The 22,302-nt window shown below is 39.6% G+C and overlaps 1 protein-coding gene across 1 annotated transcript in view; it reads left to right on the forward strand.

Annotated features, from left to right (window-relative positions):
* The window catches only part of LOC136866867 (sodium-coupled monocarboxylate transporter 1), a 100,476-nt gene that overhangs the window by 58,409 nt on the left and 19,765 nt on the right, over positions 1–22,302 (forward strand). The window contains exons 13-14 of the mRNA XM_068226876.1: positions 709–887; positions 17,116–17,323. Coding sequence (XP_068082977.1) covers positions 709–887; positions 17,116–17,323 — 387 coding nt within the window. The remainder of the gene's footprint in view (positions 1–708; positions 888–17,115; positions 17,324–22,302) is intronic.

Consider the following 22,302-nt stretch of genomic DNA (forward strand, 5'->3'; position numbering starts at 1 on the left):
GTGGTATTCGAATACACAATCTGTCGAATGAAAACTGACAGCGACGTGCCCCAGCGCAAACTCGCTCGGTGATTGGATGGAATCAGACCTTGTTATTTTAAGGAAAATCTGTTATTACTTAAATAATTTATTTACCAGGTATTTTATAGGGAAATAAACCTTTCACTAGTTACCACAAACTGGAAACATTAAAACTTATATATCACCTAAGAGGAAAATGAAAATAAAACTATTCCATTTTAACAAAGAGGAAAAAACATAAAAGGTGTGAAATACTTAGGGTGCGTATTTTATTTATCGTGTGGCTTTTGTTGCCGAGAGTGTCCGAGAACATGTAAATCAGTCCCTCCATAAAAGGTGGGGGGCATCTGTCGTGAATGGGAACTGCGTGCTTCTGTAGTGGATAATAGTGTTAGGCCTATGTGTGATGTGCGAGTTGCAGGAATGTTGCGGGCACTACAAACACCCAGTCACCCAGTCAGGTGAAAGAATCAGACCTGGCCTAAATCGAGCGCGGGGCTCTCCTCTGAATCGAAGACGACTATGCTGACCACTCAGCCAAGGAGCCGGGTGGGGTACATATTAATAAGAAATAATGTTCGGAAGTTTGGCGAATATATTTCAAGTTCAGAATTACATAGCTTCTTTATGTACTAACACTATTCCCTTGATACATGTAGTTTTATCATTCAGTTTCTATTGTTTTAGGGAGTGCTGGCTGGAGGATCTGCCGGATTAGCATTCATACTCTGGATAGTGATGGGAACGCAAGCTTCAGTTGTAACAGGTCGTTTACGCTATCAATATAAACACTTCTCTGTGGAGGGCTGCCCGAGTGATCTACTTCGAAACACAACGCTGGCAACTCCGACGCCCCACAACAACAGGTAAAATGCAAAAGAAGTTCGCTTCATCAAATACTTTTTTTATGGTTACCATTGCAGCTTTACGAGGAAATTCACTTTATATTTTGCCAACGTTGCTTCTTTCGCTTACAATCAAAATTCACTGGGTTACCATTAGTTATAAGACCATTCGAAAAAAAAATAGAGGTTGATTTTAGTTACTATTGACTATATCTTGTCATTTTCAATATTCTTTAATTAATTGTATATGCCTACAATTTTTCTGTTAAAGCATCGCAATTAAAATTACTCATTTCAAGGAACTATGAATCTTTAATGTTCTGCAATCGGCGACCATCTGAGCTTCACATCACCCATGCTCTCTGATCTACTTACTGTAGTCCTGATACTTAGTAAACCGGGCGAGTTCGTCGTGCGGATAGGACCGTGCGGCTGTAATCTGGCATCCGGGAGTTAGTGGGTTTGAACTCCACTGACGGCAGCCCTGAAGATGGTTTTCCGTGGTTTCCCATTTTCACAATAGCCAAATGCTGGGGCTGTACATTAATTAAGGCAATGGCCGATTCCTTCCAACTCCTAGGTCCTTCCTATCCCATCGTCGCCATAAGACCTATCCTTGAAGGTGCGACGTAAAAGAAAGTACTTAGTAAACATCCTTTTGAGGGATTGAAGGGGCGTGTTCATATAGGCAGTGTGGGAGGTCTGAATAGATTGCTATCTCTCTCTTCCCGGTTCGCTGTCTCTTAATTCGTTTGTTCACACATTGGTTCAGCCAGCACGTACAGTGCTTAGCACTAAGTGCAGACCAGCATGGGCAGCGAGAGGAGTGGGAGACGCGGCAGCCCCCCTCGATTGCCCCTACAGATATGCGTAGCCGTTTCCCGCGCAGGGCGTTCACTAAGTGTTTGGACTATACTTGAGAGGCCGACATCAAGTTCTGAGTACTGTTTGATCTCAAATTCATGAAATGTATTTACGTATTATTTTCGCTTTACTGCAAAGAAGGATTTATTGAACGTACGACAAAAACGTGCTGACATATTATGCAAAGTGGATTTCTTTACTTAGCAGTTATTATTATTCATATTAGTCGAATAATAAGATTTGCTGAATGCACTACGTTCTAATTTTCATTTAAATGTTCATTATTTGAATGTTATGCACAAAATAACTGATCCGAAGAATATTCGTTTATATTCAAATTAATATCCCGTACTATCTACTGAAGAAAAAAGCATGTATTCTTTCAAAAATAGGGGGAAATTTTCAGTAGTATTTTCAGAGATAACAAAAATTTCACATTTTTTGAAGGTTAAGGAAATAATGTCTTGAAGTTTAATATAGTATTAACATGGCTGCCCTCAAACAACAGTTGAGGAGTGTGTGTTCAGAGGGCGCTATTTTCACCATGAGAAAGATGAGGGATACGAAAGAAAAATTTTAATAACAAGCACATGGAAAGTACCCATGATCGTGTATGGAAAACCTAAGGGAGAATGTTCTGTTTTGAAAACTTAGTTGTTAACTGACTTGAATTGTATATTCCTGCTCTAGCCACGTAACGGAATTCCATCCCACAGGAATTATTATGACATTTTGGAAGTAAGTGTAAGTAACTTTTACGTCCCACTAACTAGTATTCGAAGAAGTCGAGGTGTTAGAATTTTGTCCCGCAGGTTTGTTTTAACGTGCCGTTAAATCTACCGGCACGAGACTGATGTGTTTGAGCACCATCAAATACCATCGCACTGAGCCAGGATCGAACTTGCCCACAGTGAAAGTCATCGACATGGAGTTGTCATATTTAGGCTTTAATACATACAACTGACCACAACCAGAGACAAACCCGTTTCTTTAGATGGTGTATTACAATTTCGCTGGAAAAGGCTTATATTCCTCACGGATATGTTTTAGTGCTCACAAGTAAAACAGTTCATTTGCCCAAACTTCTCAAGAAATAGTTGATTTTATAAACAGTGTTTCAGAAATAAAATCACACATATTTTAAAGTGGTAGTTGTGTTCTTGATTGTCTAAGACAGAGTCTCTCAACCGAGGCGGAGAGGTTCAGTGCACCGTGCATCGGCCGGACTCGGATCGCACCAGCGTTTTGTGTCGGAGTGACTCGGCTAATCTCGGCTCAACTCTGCTCAGACGGTGGAGCGCTGAAGAGCAAGTGAGGAAGCGGGAGACATAGAGAGGGAGCGAGACAGGCGTAGGAAAGAGAGAGACAGTGCAATTGATTAAAATCCAGGATTTGGATGTGCATTCTGGTCAACCTAGCGAAGTTGTCTTTTGTACCTAGCGCCGTGCAATGCACCCTGAAAGGCCCTGGTCTAAGGGGAAGTACAACTAGACAACCATTTTCTCTTAAAACTAATCAAACGAAAACGTGAAGACGACAGACACTTCGAATCATGAAATTATCGACAAAAGCAAGATAATTGTCACGAAGGGCAACATTCTTGGCGGCTAAGAATTCGACACCATTTCAGTGAAACACTTAGAAGTCCTTGAAAAGTTGATCCACCGGAGGATTCTCAGGATTACGTGGGTTCCTCGACTAACGAAAGAAGAAGTACTCAGAAGGTCAAGGGAGAGTTGGGAACTCATTCAAACAATAAAGTGCCGGAATATTTCCTACCTTGGCCATATCCTTGGAAATGACCATCACCTGATCTTAGAACGGATTGTAAAAATCAAAATACAGACATGAAGAAGTGTCGAGGAGAGGCGAACGTAATGGCATCGAAACATCGAAGAATGGACTGGAATTCACAATTTTGGAAGACTTTCTCATTTAGCAAGAGATCGCACAACATTCGCCAAAGTGATCGCCACCGTCGAGGGGACTGGATATGGTACTTTGAAGAAGAATAAAAATCAAAAGAAGATTCACCATCAGTTAACAATTATTATTATTATTATTATTATTATTATTATTATTATTGTGTGTGTTTGAGTCATCGGTCCATAGAATGGTTTGATGCAGCTCTCCGTGCCACCCTATCCTGTGCTAACCTTTTCATTTCTACGTAACTATTACATCCTACATCTGTTCTAATCTGCTTGTCATATTCATACCTTGCTCTACCCCTACCGTTCTTACCACCTACACTTCCTTCAAAAACCAACTGAACAAGTCCTGGGTGTCTTAAGATGTGTCCTATCATTCCATCTCTTCTTCTCGTCAAATTTAGACAAATCGATCTCCTTTCACCAATTCGATTCAGTATCTCTTCATTCGTGACTCGATCTATCCATCTCACCTTCAACTTTCTTCTGTAACACCACATTTCAAAAGCTTCTATTCTCTTTCTTTCTGAGCTAGTTATCGTCCATGTTTCACTTCCATACAATACCACGCTCCACACGTAAGTCTTCAAAAACATCTTTCTGATTCCGATATCAATGTTTGAAGTGAGCAAATTTCTTTTCATAAGAAAGCTCTTCCTTGCTTGTGCTAGTCTGCATTTTATATCCTCCTTACTTCTGCCATCGTTAGTTATTTTACTACCCAAGTAACAATATTCATCTACTTCCTTTAAGACTTCATTTCCTAATCTAACGTTTCCTATATCACTTGCCTTCGTTCGACTGCACTCCACTAATTTTGTCTTGGACTTACTTATTTTTATCTGGTACTCCTTACCCAAGACTTCATCCATACCATTCAGCAACTTCTCGAGATCTTCTGCAGTCTCAGATAAAATAACAATATCATCGGCAAATCTCAAGGTTTTGATTTCCTCTCCTTGGACTGTGATTCCCTTTCCAAATTTCTCTTTGATTTACTTTACGGCCTGTTCTATGTAAACATTGAAAAGGAGAGGGGACAAACTGCAGCCTTGCCTCACTCCTTTCTGGATTGCTGCTTCTTTTTCAAAGCCCTCGATTCTTATCACTGCAGACTGATTTTTATACAGATTGTAGATAATTCTTCGTTCTCGGTATCTGATCCCTATCATCTTCAAAATCATAAATAGCATGGTCAAGTCAACATTATCGAATGCCTTTTCTCGATCTACGAATGCCATGTATGTGGGCTTGTCCTTCTTGATTCGATCCTCTAAGATCAGACGTAAAGTCAGGATTGCTTCACGTGTTCCTACATTTCTTCTGAAGCCAAATTTATCTTCTCCCAACTCAGCTTCAACTTGTTTTTCCATTCTTCTGTAAATAATTTTGCAGGCATGAGATACTAAACTAATGGTGCGGTAGTTTTCACACCTGTCAGCACCGGCTTTCTTTGGAATAGGTATAACAACATTCTGCCGAAAATCGGATGGGACTTCTCCTGTCTCATACATCTTGCACACTAAATGAAATAACCTTGCCATGCTGGTTTCTCCTAAGGCAGTCAGTAATTCAGAGGAAATGTCATCAATTGCATGTGCCTTGCTCCTATTTATGTCACGTACAGCTCTGTCGAACTCTGACCTCAAAATTGGGTCTCCCATTTCATCAGTATCAATAGCCTCCTCATGTTCCAAAACCAAGTTATGTACATCTTTACCTTGATAAAACTGTTGGATATGCTCCTGCCATCTTTCTGCTTTGTCTTCTTTCCCTAGAAGTGGCTTTCCATCTGAGATCTTAATATTCATACAGCTAGATTTCCTTTCTCCAAAGGTTTCCTTGATTTTCCTGTATGCAGCATCTGTTTTTCCTAGAACCATACAACCATCGACATCCTTGCACTTCTCCTTCAGCCATTCTTCCTTAGCTACCTTGCACTTTCTATCCACTTGATTCTTTAGTCGCCTGTATTCTTTTCTGCCCTCTTCATTTCTAGCATTCTTGTATTTTCGTCGTTCATCAATCAGGTCTAGTATCTCCTGAGTTATCCGCTGATTCTTAGTTGATCTTTTCTTCCTTCCTAACATTTCTTCAGCAGCCCTACTGACTTCATTTTTCATGACTTTCCAATCTTCCTCTATAGTGTTTCCTTCAGCCTTTTCATTTAGTCCTTGTGCAACATGTTCTTTGAAACAATCCCTCACACTCTTTTCTTTCAACTTGTCTAGATCTCATCGTTTTGCATTCTTTCCTGTCTTCAATTTCTTCAACTTCAGATGGCATTTCATGACCAAAAAGTTGTGGTTAGAGTCCACGTCTGCTCATGGGAAAGTTTTGCAATCCAGCACCTGGTTTCTGAATCTCTGCCTAATCATAATGAAGTATATTTGACACCTTCCAGTGTCTCCATGTCTCGTCGACGTATACAGCCGTCGTTTGCGGTGTTTGAACCAAGTATTGGCAAGGACTAAATTATGACCAGTGCAGAATTCAACCAGCCGACTTCCTCTTTCGTTCCTTTGTCCCAGTCCAAATTCTCCTACTGTATTACCTTCTCTTCCTTGGCCTACTACTGCATTCCAGTCTCCCATCACAATTAGATTCTCGTCACCTTTTACATATTGTATTAAATCTTCTATCTCCTCATATATTCTTTCGATTTCTTGATCATCCGCTGAACTAGTATGCATATAGACCTGCACTATTGTGGTGGGCATTGGTTTGGTGTCTATCTTGACGACAATAATTCTTTCACTATGCTGGTCGTAGTAGCTTACCCGCTGCCCTATTTTCTTATTCATTATTAAACCGACTCCTGTATTTCCCCTGTTTGATTTTGTGTTGATAATTCGGTAGTCACCTGACCAAATATCTTGTTCTTTCTGCCAACGTACTTCACTTACACTAACTACATCTAATTTTAGCCTATCCATCTCCCTTTTCAGATTCTCTAACCTACCACAACCATTCAAACTTCTAACATTCCACGCACCGACTCGCATAATGTCAGTATCCATCTTCTTGATGATCGCCCCCTCTCGTGTAGTCCCCACCCGGAGATCCGAATGGGGGACTAGCTTACCTCCGAAATATTTTACCCGGGAGGAAGCCCTCATCAGTACACCATTCATACAGAGAGAGCTGCATGTCGTCGGGAGGTAGTTACGGCTGTAGTTTCCTGTTGCTTTCAGCCGTGTAGCAGTATCAACACAACTAATCCATGTTGAGTATTATTACAAGGCCGTATCAGTCAATCATCTAGACTGCCGCCCTTGCAACTACCGAAAGGCTGCTACCCCCCTTTCGATGAACCATTCGTTAGTCTGGTCTCTCAACAGATACCCATCCGATATGGTTGCACCTGCGGCTCGGCTATCTGCATCATTGGGACACGCAAGCCTCCTCACCGCGGCAAGGTCGCATGGTTCGCAGCTTATTTTATAATCCTATCAAGCTGAACCAAATTCGAATGATATAATTACCTTTGAAATAATCTAATTCATCATTTTAAATTTTTGTCAACATTCATCATCAGTGTTCTGCTTAATTCAGCCTGGGGAGGCCACAACCAACTATGCAGCAGCGATAACACAGGTGTCCTTGCACTGGAATAGCTAGGAGTTGACCCGGCAACTTGTCTATCCACGCCGTTAAGTGGCTATGCATACTTTCCAGGCGTTCTTAATGGTGATACGAATTGAAGTTTGCCCACACCAGATACTACCTCTGCTAATCCTAATAACAATAGAAACCAAAATATATGGTAAACAGCAAGCAGGGAATTCAGTGATGTTATAGACCTGGTTGGAAGAACCATTGGAAGTATATCACAGTTCAAGTACCTAGTAATTTACTTTTTTTACAGGTTATCTATGAATTTCGGTCTCCGTCATCTTCTTCTCCCTCCTTCAATAAAATTCATCTCTAATTATATCACATCCAGATCTTCTTCCTTTTTTCCACTAACCTCCTCTGTTCCCCTAAATGAGCTAAAAAAAATTAACATACGGAAGAATTCCTGTCTCTGTATTTCACTCTTCATGAAGGTGTTGGTCTCCAGTCTGTATAACAGCACAATAAATATAAGACATTGAGCCATCCGTTTCCTTAATTCTACCCTCTATGTGCAGTTAATCAGCATCTTAGCTTTCTTGTTGAAACTCTCCGTGAAATCGTTGCTCATAGTTCCTGTCCTTATCCCCAGTTCTCTGTCACAGTAGTGTCAGGTTATTTATACTTTCACACCTGTATTATCATTTGATCATCTAGGAATATTTCTATTCCCTTATGATTACACATTTTCATCATTTTTATTTTCTTTCTCTTGCTATTTAGCCTATAGGTAAATTACGTTTTCATTATCGCGTGTATGTTATGTTTTAGATAAATATATCATATTCTCGTGCTCTGAGCTTGTGTTCGGGATACAGTAGGTTCAAAACCCATTGTCGGCAGCCCTGAAGACGGTTTTTAGTGGTTTCCCATTTTCACACGAAGCACATTCCGGGATGTACCTTAATTAAGGCCACAGCCGCTATCTTCCTACTCCTAGCCCTTTTCTATCACATCGTCGACACAATACCTATCCTTGCGGGTGTGACATAAAGAAAACCGTAAAAAGTCATTTAATTTAGTTGGACGTTATATCGTCTATAGAACTGACTCCCATACTGGGAATAAATACAATTATATCACTTTCAACTATTCAACCAGAGTTCGCGGGTGCAATTTGTCCGCATATGTGATCCATAAGAATGTATTATATCTGGCTTTAATATCCACTTACATGAACCAACTACTAATCACGTCTAAAATTTCCAAAGAGAGTTGAAAATTTACTATTCATCTTCTTCAACGACAGCTTCTGGGTCTAATTTGTGTCTTTAGGAAGACGAGACTCGCAAATCTGCATTTAGCAAACAATTCAAGCAGTAAATGTGGATTTCCTTAACTTGTAAGCGCTAGAAAGGGCTGTGTAACAGTAAGAATAAAGCTTTCTTGGTAAGCATCGCCGTTTTTATAAGGCATGTAGCTTCTAATAGGGATTGTAGAGAGCATAGACATTGCTCTACCATCGGGCCAGTTACAGGGCCACGAAAGAGTTACATAGTGTTGTTAGAGAGATTATTAAATCAAGCTTTGAAAACACGACTATGAAATTTAGTCGGAAACATCGAATGGCATTTACGTTGAGAGATTCAAATATATTTGTCCTCGCATGATAACATTAGGTCATACGAGGATATTTCAGAAATATCTATACGTTTCTTTACCCTTAGGCTTCGTTTTTTAATTGTTAATATACAACGTAAGATCTGTTTAAACTGTAAATTCTCAGTCAGTGGGTCTCCTCCTTAGTTAGAATTCAGACATGTTGTAACCGTCCAGGCTTCTCCAGCCCTACTAATTTAATATAATATCATTTTACGCGATATCATTTGATATCAAGTTTATCCGCCATCGGCAATTATTCGTAATAACATATTTATTCAACGTCAATCATTTGTAATCAAGGTCTTTTGGAATCATATTGTATATATGATAACACCGTTTTATTATTGAAATTATTATATTATGTAGGATAGGAATTCATTATGTTGTAAATACGGTCAATATGTTGAGTCATAGTTGTTTTCATTTCATCTCATATTTGTGTATACGGAAAGTTAGTCTTAAAGTTGGGATTTTGCGTGACTCATGGGTTTGGCGAAGGCAGTAAACAGCGACCCGCGCGCGAGGCTTGTATACCAGCAGAGTACATCATCGCCACGCCTACTGGACTCGACAAGAAAGAAGAGAAGGGGAGATGATAATGCGATCTACGAATCAGATGTTTCGTTATATAGAGATCTGAGATTAAGCTGTTACCAAGAGTGGGGGAGCCCGGTGATATTATCAAGTGCGGAGCGAGTTACTTACGGAGACTCCATCACTACTACTTCTACTGTGAACATCTACTTTGAACGACGTTATTTGATTTTTGAAACAGTGTGTGGTCGCTCAGCGACATAGTTATTTCTGTACAATGTGTTGTCGCGTCGATACAGTACATAGGTGCGGTAATGTTATCGGATCTGCGTGAGACGAAACAACCTTACGGCTTGTGTTATTTTCAGTAAATCTTCTGGACGAAGAACTATGTTTAGTTCAAGTCTACGGAATTTGGTACAAGTCTGTACCGTATAAATAGTATAGCTCAGTTGGATTGAGATTTCTACTAATATGGAAAATTCATATCTCTGAATTTTCTCCTCATACGATCAACGCTGATCAGTTTTTACAAGTATAGGGCCAATGTCTAATTTAATGACTAGGCAAGTAGGGAGTGCTAGTCCAGACAGCCCGTACCATATCAGAGAAGGTAGGAAGGCCATGGAGCAAATTCTACACCAAGAAGAAGAGAACGAGTAACCACGGAAACCAGATGACTTCAACGGAAGCTGCAATTGGTGAGCTTCAATTAGATAAAGCAAGCAATAGTAAATTCAGTAGAGTAAATTATAAATTCCTCCACGCTTTAAGGAACTTTTCCGATTCATCTCATTTTTTTGTATAATAAATTCATTTGTATTTTATATTGCGTTAATTTTCTTTCTTAAGCGATACTTAATGGTTAATTATTTAAAATCCTACCCCTGTGATTTAAGTGTAAGTCTCTATGCTAGTAAATATAAATTTTGGTTTACAGTTTTGTTTAAAACTGTAACCCTGGCGCCCATACATCACATAGAGAAATGGGAAACCATGGAATGTTAATTGTTTCTATTTGCGTGGCAATTTTCGGGCAAGCCACAAATAGTTTATTTGATATTCATGTGTCCCAAGATAATATCTTTCATCTCCCCAAGTGTTTTGATGAGGGGTCGAACAGTTACATTTGTCGCACCAACGTGGAGCTCGAAAACCATTAAGTATTCGTGGAAGGAAAGCAGTAAAAGTAGAATCTGTGTTTGTGGGGGTTAAGTGAGTGTCCATATAATTTGTATGTGTGATTTTGGGGGAATCATGGCTGCACAAGGTGAAAGGACATGACATTTCGTAGCGGAAACTTAGTAAAGGGAGGCGAGACGCTGAATTCTAGGAATGTTGTTGATGAAAGCATTGAAGTAGATAAATCGGTAGAGAGTGGTGGGAGCATGGGAAATTGCACAGAATCTGATGTAGCTAGGATGGAGGGCGAGAAAGAAAGTAATACGAATAGTGAAATGAATATTCAACAACTGTTTGTGATGATGCAAGGGATATTAGAGCAAACGAAAGGGATAGAAAAAATTAGTAAAGGAACGAATGAAATCAGGAAGGAGATAGAACAGACGAAAACCGAAATTAGCAGAGAAGTTAATGCTAGGATGGATGCTTTAAATCATAGATTAGATGAATCACTAGAGCAGCAGAAAAGCTTTGAGAATCAGTTAGCGGAACAGGAGATGAGACGTAGCCAACATGAGAAAGTGGTAGAAAGAAAGTTAACTGAACATAGAAGCGAAGTCATGGAGTTGGTAGAGAAAGAAAGTTGTAAAGTTAGGAGCGAAGTAGACCATCAGATCACAGGAATTAATTGTAAAATTCAGGAACAAGTAGGAGAAGTTAGTAAAGTTAGAGAACAAGTAAAACAACAATACGATGATCTGTGTGGTAAGGTAGAGATTAATGCTAAAATATGTAACGAAAAGTTTAAGAAAGCAGAGGAATATGCTGTTGAAATTAAAGCCACCAAGGAAAGACAGGAACACATTGCGAATGACCTAGAAACTAGAGAGAAAAGAATAAATGAACGTATTAATAGGTCGGAGGCACAAATACGTAAAGAAATCAGAGAAAAGCAAGGTAATATAGGAAGTCAGTTCCATGGTACAAATTTCATATATGAAACTGAACTACCTAAATTCAATGGGAGGCAGACAAACCCTTTAGAATTTTTAAACACTGTTAAGAAACGGTTTTAAAAGCGAATCGAAGAAGGAATCATTGAATGGGAAGAAGCGTTAGAAATAATTGGTAAAGCTTTTATTGGGGAAACGAAATCATGTTTTGCGGTGTATAAGAGCAGCATGACCAGTATGGTGCAATTCCAGAAATAATTCACGGAAAAATTTTGGAGTGAAGCTATACAAAGCAGGGAAAGAGAACGCATTTTCTGTGGGAAATTTAGGCCACACGAGGGAGTTTCTATGACAGAGTATTTTTGGGCCCATGTTATGATTTCTAAAAACATAGATGGGATGTCAGCGAAGAGAGATATTGTGAAGTTATTACTCAGACATTTTCCCAACAAAATCCGCGAAGCAAGCTGTATGCTACAGATAGAGTATATTCAGGGAATGGAAAGATTGCTAGCAAGTTTCGATGCGTTAGGAAATAGTAGTAGTACACGAGATCACACAAACTATCAATCACCACCCAGAAGACAAGAACACAATCACCGTGGTCAGTTTCAACCGACACAACAACCTGTAGGTAATCAGTCACAACAGTAAAATAGGAATGTTCAGAGGGAACACAATGTAGAGGAAGGTACAAGCCGAAATCAGGATACAAGGAGACAAAGTAATTTAAACTGATAGTAGACGGTAATGAGAGATCAGATTATCAGTCTTCAGTACATGTTGCGAGAAATTGTGTAATGACGCACATGGATTACGATCTCGATGTTAGAGATGAGTTATTACGATAGGTGGAAGTAAATCAAGTCGAAGTTGGTATTAAAAGTGAGAACCCCGTTGTTACGATCGTTGTATGGTGGGCGCAGTATCAGGCTTTATTGGATTCAGGCAGTCAAAGATCATGTGTAAGTTCGAAGTGGTATGAGGACAGAAAGAAGGAGAATATTGAGATTGAGAAAATGCCTGTGAAATCCACATATATCGTCAATGCTGTAGGTAAAAGATCCAAGCAAATATGTAAACAAGTTGCCATACCTATTTGTATTAACGGGAAGTCGAAAATTCAGATCTGACTTGTTATTCCGAATCTTATATTTGATGTTATCTTGGGATCTGACTGGCTAAGTTTATACTCAGCTCGGTTAGATTACAATGAGGCGATAGTATATTTAAGGTGGGATAATGAGGATGTTAAAGTCACGCGGGATCCCGAAGTTCAGACGAAAGTGGAGGTTTGTAACATATGGTATGTTAATGAGGTTTCAAAAGATGAAGAAGAGAGAGCGGATTTTAAGTTGTGTGAAGTGTGGTTAGAGGAGAACCACGATGATGCTTTGAGAGAAGCGGTAGATAGTAGCAATTTGGAAGAAGGTCAGAGGGACCGATTGTTGTATGTGTTGAGAGAACTCAAGGAAGTATTTTCATCGAAACCTGGCAAAACACATGTGTATGAACATTCATTTTCAGTGCTGGATCAAAGTATATTCGCTGGACCGAGATATCCGATACCACATAAATATGCTAAAGCAGTAGACAATCAAATTGAAGCTATGTTAGAGGATGGTATTATTGAAGTTTCGAGTAGTCAGGGTGTCAATCTTTTATTGAGAAAAGCGACAGGTCTTAGTTGTAGTAAGATTATTAGTGACAAGTATGTTCAGGAATTAGGTACGCCTAGGAGGTTATTATCTGATAGCGGATCTCAATTTACCTCGAAGAAGTGGAAGGCTGTGATGACAGAGTTAGGTATCACACATGTTTTTTCCTCAATTAGGAATCCGCAAGGGAATATGTGTGAACGCACGATGAAGGAATTAGGTAGGATGTTTCGATCTTTAGTTCATGACAAGCACACTGCGTGGGTTGGTTCTTTAGCGTTGATTGAGAAATGGATTAACATAGTACAGCATGATAGTACGAAATTCACCCCATTAGAGGTTCATTTTGGCAGCAATCCAAGGAATGAGCTGACAAAAGTACTAGGTATTACACAGGAACCTCAGCGGGACTCTCAGATATATGTCAGGTTAGCGAGAGAGAATTTGATTAAAGCGGCTGAGAAGCGTAGCAGACAGCAGAAACGTCAGGTGTTAGACGAATTTCAGGTAGGAGATTCTGTTCTGTTACGTGTTCGCATGCTTTCGTCCAGTGAAGAGAAGGTGACGTAGAAATTCTTTTTGTTGTATCAGGGTCCATTCCACATTCATTGTCGGGTTGGTCCTTGTGCATACAGATTGAAAGATGGTAATCGTGTCATGTTGGGCACTTATAATATTCGCTCTCTGAGACGATATATTTCTGCGAATTAAGTGTAATGTCTCCCCGATGTTGTTTTGACAACATTAAATTTACTTGAGTTTGAAAACGTGAATTCATGTATAGGTTGTGAACCTAGACCTGACAGGAATCAGGAATGCAGCAGATGCAGCTCTGCTACAGTCCTCACTTAATGCCCTCTCGAACTGGTGCCGTACTTGGAAACTTATCCCCAATCCACAAAAATGCAGCCACATGACCATAACACTGCGTAAATATCCTCTACCGACATCATATTACCTACTCGACAAGCCCATCACCGTGGTTACGCAACAGCGTGACCTAGGTGTAATATTCGATACAAAATTACAATTTAAGACCCATATAGAAACATATACAACCAAGGCTATGAAATTACTAGGCATTCTCTATCGCTTCACAGAAATTTCTGACCCCATTGCTCTTCGTCACTTCTTCCTCACGATCGTTCAACCTCTCTTAAACTACTGCTCTCCGATTTGGACAACAGCCGCCCCCTCCAATACTAAGCAGTTAGACAGAGCAGTGTCCTTCTTAGCTGCAATTGTAAGAAACAGAAACCCCAAGCTCAGAAATCTGTCTACGCAGCAGGTATTAATGGCAATTAATGTGTCACCGCTGCACATCAGGCGACAGGTAGCTGACCTGAGTTTCCTCCACGAGATCTTAAATGGACGTTACCGCTCGGAACATCTTGTTTCTCTCTTCTCTCTCCGCGTTCCCTCCCGCTCCACCAGAACCAAAGACCTTCTCCACATTCCCCACACTCAGCACTCAATACTTCAACGATCTTTCCTAATCCGCCTCCCAACACTCTTTAACAATATTAATAGGAGACAAGAGCTTGATATAGCATCAAATAAATGTGTATTCGAGAGGTGTGTAAATAGTATCTTAAAGGTAAGTTGATGTGAAGGGATTATACCGCCATCTTGACCCACGACGACTCGGCTATGAACATGGACGTTCTCATGGTTTTCGATTTGGACAGTTATTAGTAGGCTGTGTACCTAATCTTGTTATATTTTTTATGTTTGTTATATTTTATTACGAAAGTTTACGTTTGTTAAATAGTCTGTTGACAGTGCAAGTGAAATTTGCTCAGTGTAGCTGTATCTTGTGCTTCGTGAATAAATAAATAAATAAATAAATAAATAAATAAATAAATAAATAAATAAATGCAATAATTTTCTAAGTAGTCATATTTTTTGCAATGAAAACAAGAAATTGCTTGCGGCCATCTAAGAGAGGTAAGCCACGTGTGATTACGGTGTGTGGTGTATATATATTATAACCTGGAACTGCCGAACACTTTGATGGTGAAGTGCAAAGATAGTGTTATTTACCTTATGTTGTAAATATTATGAGTGTTGCTGACAAACTTTCGCAAGAAAATCGGCAGGAATTATTACTAATGTTATCTGGTATCGTTGAAACAGACAATCTACAGTGAGATACAATATTTGATCATGTATGTTTTTATTAAGTGTTCGTAAGATGTAAAGATGTATATATCAGCCGTTTTGGTGTAGTGTGTTATTTTCATATATGTAATATCTGTAAATAACAGGAGGGCGTATGTAACCGTCCAGGCTTCTCCAGCCCTACTAATTTAATATAATATCATTTTACGCGATATCATTTGATATCAAGTTTATCCGCCATCGGCAATTATTCGTAATAACATATTTATTCAACGTCAATCATTTGTAATCAAGGCCTTTTGGAATCATATTGTATATATGATAACACCGTTTTATTATTTAAATTATTATATTATGTAGGATAGGAATTCATTATGTTGTAAATACGGTCAATATGTTGGGTCATAGTTGTTTTCATTTCATCTCATATTTGTGTATACGGAAAGTTAGTCTTAAAGTTGGGATATTGCGTGACTCATGGGTTTGGCGAAGGCAATAAACAGCGAACCGCGCGCGAGGCTTGCATACCAGCAGAGTACATCATCGCCACGCCTACTGGACTCGACAAGAAAGAAGAGAAGGGGAGATGATAATGCGATAATGAATCAGATGTTTTGTTGTATAGAGATCTGAGATTAAGCTGTTACCAAGAGTGGGGGAGCCCGGTGATATTATCAAGTGCGGAGCGAGATACTTACGGAGACTCCATCACTACTACTTCTACTGTGAACATCTACTTTGAACGACGTTATTTGATTTTTGAAACAGTGTGTGGTCGCTCAGCGACATAGTTATTTTTGTACAATGTGTTGTCGCGTCGATACAGTACATAGGTGCGGTAATGTTATCGGATCTGCGTGAGACGAAACAACCTTACGGCTTGTGTTATTTTCAGTAAATCTTCTGGACGAAGAACTATGTTTAGTTCAAGTCTACGGAATTTGGTACAAATCTGTACCGTATAAATAGTATAGCTCAGTTGGATTGAGATTTCTACTAATATGGAAAAATTCATATCTCTGAATTTTCTCCTCATACGATCAACGCTGATCAGTTTTTACAAGTATAGGGCCAATGTCTAATTTAAAGACTAGGCAAGTAGAGAGCGCTAGTCCAGATAGCTCGTACCATATCAGAGAAGGAAGGAAGGATGTTTCGCCATAAGACCTATCTGTGTCGGTGCGACGTAAAGCCCCTAGCAAAAAAAAAGGAAGGATGTCCATGGAGCAAATTCTACATCGAGAAGAAGAGAACGTGTAACCACGGAAACCAGATGACTTCAACGGAAGCTGCAATTGGTGAGCTTCAATTAGATAAAGCAAGCAATAGTAAATTCAGTAGAGTAAATTATAAATTCCTCCACGCTTTAAGGAACTTTTCCGATTCATCTAATTTTTTTTTTGTATAATAAATTCATTTGTATTTTATATTGCGTTAATTTTCTTTCTTAAGTGATACTTAATGGTTAATTATTTAAAATCCTACCCCTGTGATTTAAGTGTAAGTCTCTATGCTAGTAAATATAAATTTTGGTTTACAGTTTTGTTTAAAACTGTAACCCTGGCGCCCATACATCACATAGAGAAATGGGAAACCATGGAATGTTAATTGTTTCTATTTGCGTGGCAATTTTCGGGCAAGCCACAAATAGTTTATTTGATATTCATGTGTCCCAAGATAATAACTTTCATCTCCCCAAGTGTTTTGATGAGGGGTCGAACAGTTACATTGTGAGGTAGTAACTACTACTGAATAAGCTCATTATTGATAACATCTTATTTCCAAACATCCATGTAATGTATTTCCTTTAGAATAAGCTGTAATCTAATACTCTCTCCTTTTTTTTCAGCGACGTCTTCTATTTGTATCGACTTTCCTATTTGTGGAACGTTCCCCTGTCCCTTGTTGTAACGGTAGTAGTGGGCTTGGTGGTCACCTTCTTCACAGGGGCTAATGATATCAGAACTGTAGACCGTAAGCTTCTGAGTCCAGTCATCAGGAAGTACGTTCCCAAGAGGAACTTAAACACAGATGATATCACAACAAATGGATACAAGGTACGAAAGCACTCACTATTTCTTAAGTAAAGGCTGTAGAGGCTTTCATTATATAAGGAAACTTGTATTTATAAAGTATTTGACCTTACTCCTCGACTTAAAATATTATTTGTTAGAATGAGGCTTGAATATATTTAGAAAGAATGCTGCCAATGTTCGCCTGCTTATCCTACTAATGATACTGATGGTGGTAAAATGACCGCTAATATTGTTCATTTAAGAAACTACTTTTTTTTGCTAGGGTCTTTACGTCGCGCCGACACAGATAGGTCTTATGGCGACGATGGGATAGGAAAGGCCTAGGAGTTGGAAGGAAGCGGCCGTGGCCTTAATTAAGGTACAGTCCAGCATTTGCCTGGTGTGAAAATGGGAAACCACGGAAAACCATTTTCAGGGATGCCGATAGTGGGATTCGAACCTACTATCTCCCGGATGCAAGCTCACAGCCGCGCGCCTCTACGCGCACGGCCAACTCGCCCGGTCATTTAAGAAACTAAACAACGAGATTGTCATCTCGTCGTACTATCAAGGTGTCATTAACAAATGCGCTATGTACCTTTCACGAAGTTTTCCAATAAGAAATACATCAACAGAGCGGTGTTTTATTGAAATTACAGTGTTATAAATGTGATGGCCTTGCGCAAGCCTCATGTAAAATGGGAAAAGAGTGGATTAACTATCCGTAAATTGCTGTTATGATAAGCATAAGTTAAATAATAAAAAATGTATTAATCTGTTGGAAACCAATTTAAAATAATTTTAAGTACGTTTATTACACTTCACGACGCCCGTTGGTACAACACATTTAAATGCTTAATTTCTTTCATCGAATAGAGAGGTTAAGTTTAGTCCTATATTACTCTGAAAGCGCAGTTAGTATGCAAAGTTCACAAAAACAGGAAAATAGCCGTTCATGAACCGTCTGGGCACAATCGATAAAATTCCAATCGGCAAATCAAAACAAAATAAACCTTGATATTCGAACATATGATAAGGTTTAAATTTTAAAAAGTCATTTTTAAGTCTAAATTTAACCGAGAATAACAGATAAGGTGGATTTTTAACTCCTTATCTATATAAATAAAGTTGTAGGGGGGGGGGGTTCTGTCTGTAATTTCTTTTATTTTGCCAATTTTTCTGATATTTATCGGTTTTAGGTCAACTCAAGACCAAATCGGTGGTTTTTACTTTTCGAGTCCGTTTGTCTGTTTGTCTGTTCCACCATCACGTCGAAACGGCTGGATAGATCGCAACCAAACTTCACATTTAGAGTTTAGTCCTCCCGGGGAAGGTTTCAGTATGCATATAACTTTAAAATCTTTGAATAGACGGGGGTTTTGTAGGAAAACCAGAAAGGTATTCCTCCACTTTCTCTTATACTATTAGTTTCTGTAAACTCCGTGGACCGTACGTGAAACGTCTCTTCATTATAAAAAAAACTTTCGTTCTGTTCATAATTTCCCTTTCTCTTCACATGACGAAGAAATTTACTATTTTCTGCGGGTATCATGCTCTGCATTGAGTGTCCGACAGACCGACAACTAACCTAAAGGTTACCAAGGCAACGTCTCTGACTGCTTGCCAGCAGGGAAGTAACGTACTGACATTTTCCTCATCATGCTTTTAATTTCGTGGTTGTTCCTTGGGTAGAAGGCAGGAGAGGCGTAAATCGGCCTATTTGCGGGATATTGGCGGAATATCGTTGAAGGTTATAACCGCCGTCGAATAGATTAAGTAATAACACCATTAGTCATCTTCTTATCCGTTTAGCTAAGAATCACTGCGCCTAAATTTGTCCTCTGTTACCGCTTTATTATATCCATAACTCACACCAGCATCATTTATTGAGGGGCATTTTATTTTCCAATACATTCACTTGGCATATACATATTTGTCGTTATAAGGCTGTCCTCAGTTATAATCAATTTTCCATTAACTTCTACTTTCTTAACTGTATTATTTTCTTCCTTAATTACCTCGTATGTACGCGAGTGTTAGAATCACTGGATATATTTCCACCAAACTTCATATTAAGAATACACCTCTCCTGGGGTAGGTTTTAGGGTAAATAGAGTTTCTAAATCCCTGAAATGACTGGGAGTTTATACGAAACCGAAATCGTGATTTTGCACTCCCAAAAAATATACACAACCAAACTTAATGGAAATCTACCTGCCCTAATGGAAATTAATCTCTAAACCTTTTATCTTATGTGCATCATTTCGATACGAGGATTAATAAGGGAGATATAATTAACGGACCGTTTTTCGGTACAAGTCGCTTCGGACTTAACTCAAGAGTGGGTGCGTGTAAAGCGTATTTCTTACAACTTGAAAACTACTGAAGATATTCGAACCAAACTATATATATTTAGCATCCACTTGTCCAAAGGTAGGTTTTAAAGGTCAATAACATTTCATGTTCCCGGAATGGACTGGTGTTTTATAGGGAACCGAAATGGAGATTCTACTCTTCCACAATATACACGGTGAAGCGAAATTCGCGCACTTGGGCGTCGCAGCGCGACTCCTCACATGCCAGCAATATAAAAATGTCTCTCACAAAAGTTCGTCCTGCGAGTATATCCGGGGAAAAAAGGACGTTGAAGAGTGGCAATCTGCAGTTGGTGCAGTGGATAGAGTTTTGGGTTAGCATGCAGGAGGTCGAGGGGTTCGATCCTGGTTTGAGGCGTATGTATTTTATTTCGTAAATGTAGTCCAGGTGGTATGGCATCTGGCATTTTAATCGTCAACAGCGATTGCAGCGAGTCCTCTAGAAACCATTTGCACTTACATACTACGATCCTAGAAATGCACGAACATTCGTTTTCATTGGTCAGTTTTGAAAGACGTCCTTTCCTCGTCGTAGGCGTGAATTTATTAGCACCACTTCATCTACTAGATGCGTTACAACGTGTTCAGCGTTACTAATTTTGTAAATGTAGGATACATGTAACCTGTCCGCCTCTGTGGTGTGATGTGGTGTGGTGGTCCTGGTTCGATTCCCGGCTCTGCCACGAAATTTGAAAAGTGGTACGAGGGCTGGAACGGGGTCCACTCAGCCTCGGGAGGTCAACTGATTAGAGGAGGGTTCGATTCCCACCTCAGCCATCCTGGAAGTGGTTTTCCGTGGTTTCCCACTTCTCCTCCAGGCAAATGCCGGGATGGTACCTAACTTAAGACCACGGCCGCTTCCTTCCCTCTTCCTTGCCTGTCCCATCAAATCTTCCCATCCCTCCACAAGGCCCCTGTTCAGCATAGCAGGTGAGGCCACCTGGGCGAGGTACAGGTCATTCTCTCCAGTTGTATCCCCGACCGAAAGACAATCTCCAGGACACTGCCCTTGAGGCGGTAGAGGTGGGATCCCTCGCTGAGTCGGAGGGAAAAACCGAACCTGGAGGGTAAGCAGATTACGAACGAACATGTAACACGTAACTTAAGAAACGGTGTCTTACTGTATTACAGTATGTTATGTCCGATGGAAATTAGCAAATAAAAAAGTACGCCTCAACCCAGGATCAAACTCACGACCTCCTGCGTGCTAATCAATAACTATATCCGTCGCACCAACTGCACAGCACGACTAGTACGTGCTGATAAAGGTAGTTAACCTGCATGTGGTTACAGTGTTGCCAGATAGCCACTTTTCAACGCTCTTTTTCTGCCGGATATACACGCAGGACGAACTTTTGTATGATACATTTTTTATTGCTGGCATGTGAGGAGACGCGCTGCGACGCCCGAGTACGCGAATTTCGCTTCATCCTGTATACAGTAAAAGACCAACCTGACTGGAAATCGACCAAACGTGATGGAATTCCATCTCTAAAACTTTTTCTTCATGTGCATTTTTTCGTCAGGAGGATTAATAAGGGAGATATCATGAATGGTCAGTTTTTCAGGTTAAGTCCAGCGGACATAGCCCAAAAGTTATTGTACATGGAGCAGATACCTTATTTATCTATATAAATAAAATCGTAACGACTGTGTTCCTTTAGATTGACTATTTTGGCGACATTTTCACACAGATACCAGTTTAAGGGGTAATAATGACCATCTGCGTATTTTTTGGTTTAGTTTCCTGAAAGTCGTAATTTTTACCCTCCTCGCCCAAAATCCAGATTGCGGCATAATCTGCCAGGCGAGGAAGAAATTTGGAATTTGACAAAATTATACGTTCTAGCCTGTAACGGACGGAAAACTTCCAAGATCTTTAAATGTTTCACTTTTTATCCCCGAAGAATATCGAAATATAGAGGCAATTTTAATGATGGTGCAGACCTTAGGGAAGTCCTATCATACAACATATTGCACAATCTCCGTTCAATTTGGAATGATCTACAACCTTAGTCTTATGACTTTTTGTCGTATCTGTATCCCTTTTACGTTTGATTATTCTCTATTTATCGATGTTAAGAAAATTTGGACTTTTCACATCCATAATTCATACTTTCAATCACTTATAGGAAATATAGAATCATTAAACTCTTCATGAAAATTGGCCCACCCAGTAGTTATATATATTAGCCAAATGCTATGTATGTAGCTGTCACATAATTATCCGAAAAGTAATGCAATGTGAGGTAATCTTACAAGAACTTTACCCTGTTCAACGTTTCTAACTCAATCAGGCCCAAGAATAGATGAGATATCATAGGACCAGCCATTTATGTCACTAAATTCGGCGTCTTATGGTACAATCCTTTGTCGATATGACGTACGTATAGCAGCAGTTCATCTGTAAATGAAGGTCTGCAATATTGTAAACACGCATATACTTTCGTATGTCGATCTATATATTTTATATTCACTGATGTCGATTTGTAGCGATGGAGAAAGGGTGTGTCTGCTATTGTAATCAGTACTCCCCACACGGACTTTGACTGGCAGTAGGAATGGGGTCCTTCTGCAACTTCTGTGTATCTGGCATCAGTAAGGGAAGCCTACCATTGTAATGAATAGTTCACTTCTCGATTTGAC

This window comes from Anabrus simplex, chromosome 3 (genome assembly GCF_040414725.1).
Source record: "Anabrus simplex isolate iqAnaSimp1 chromosome 3, ASM4041472v1, whole genome shotgun sequence".
In the NCBI taxonomy this organism is placed as follows: Eukaryota; Metazoa; Arthropoda; class Insecta; order Orthoptera; family Tettigoniidae; genus Anabrus; species Anabrus simplex.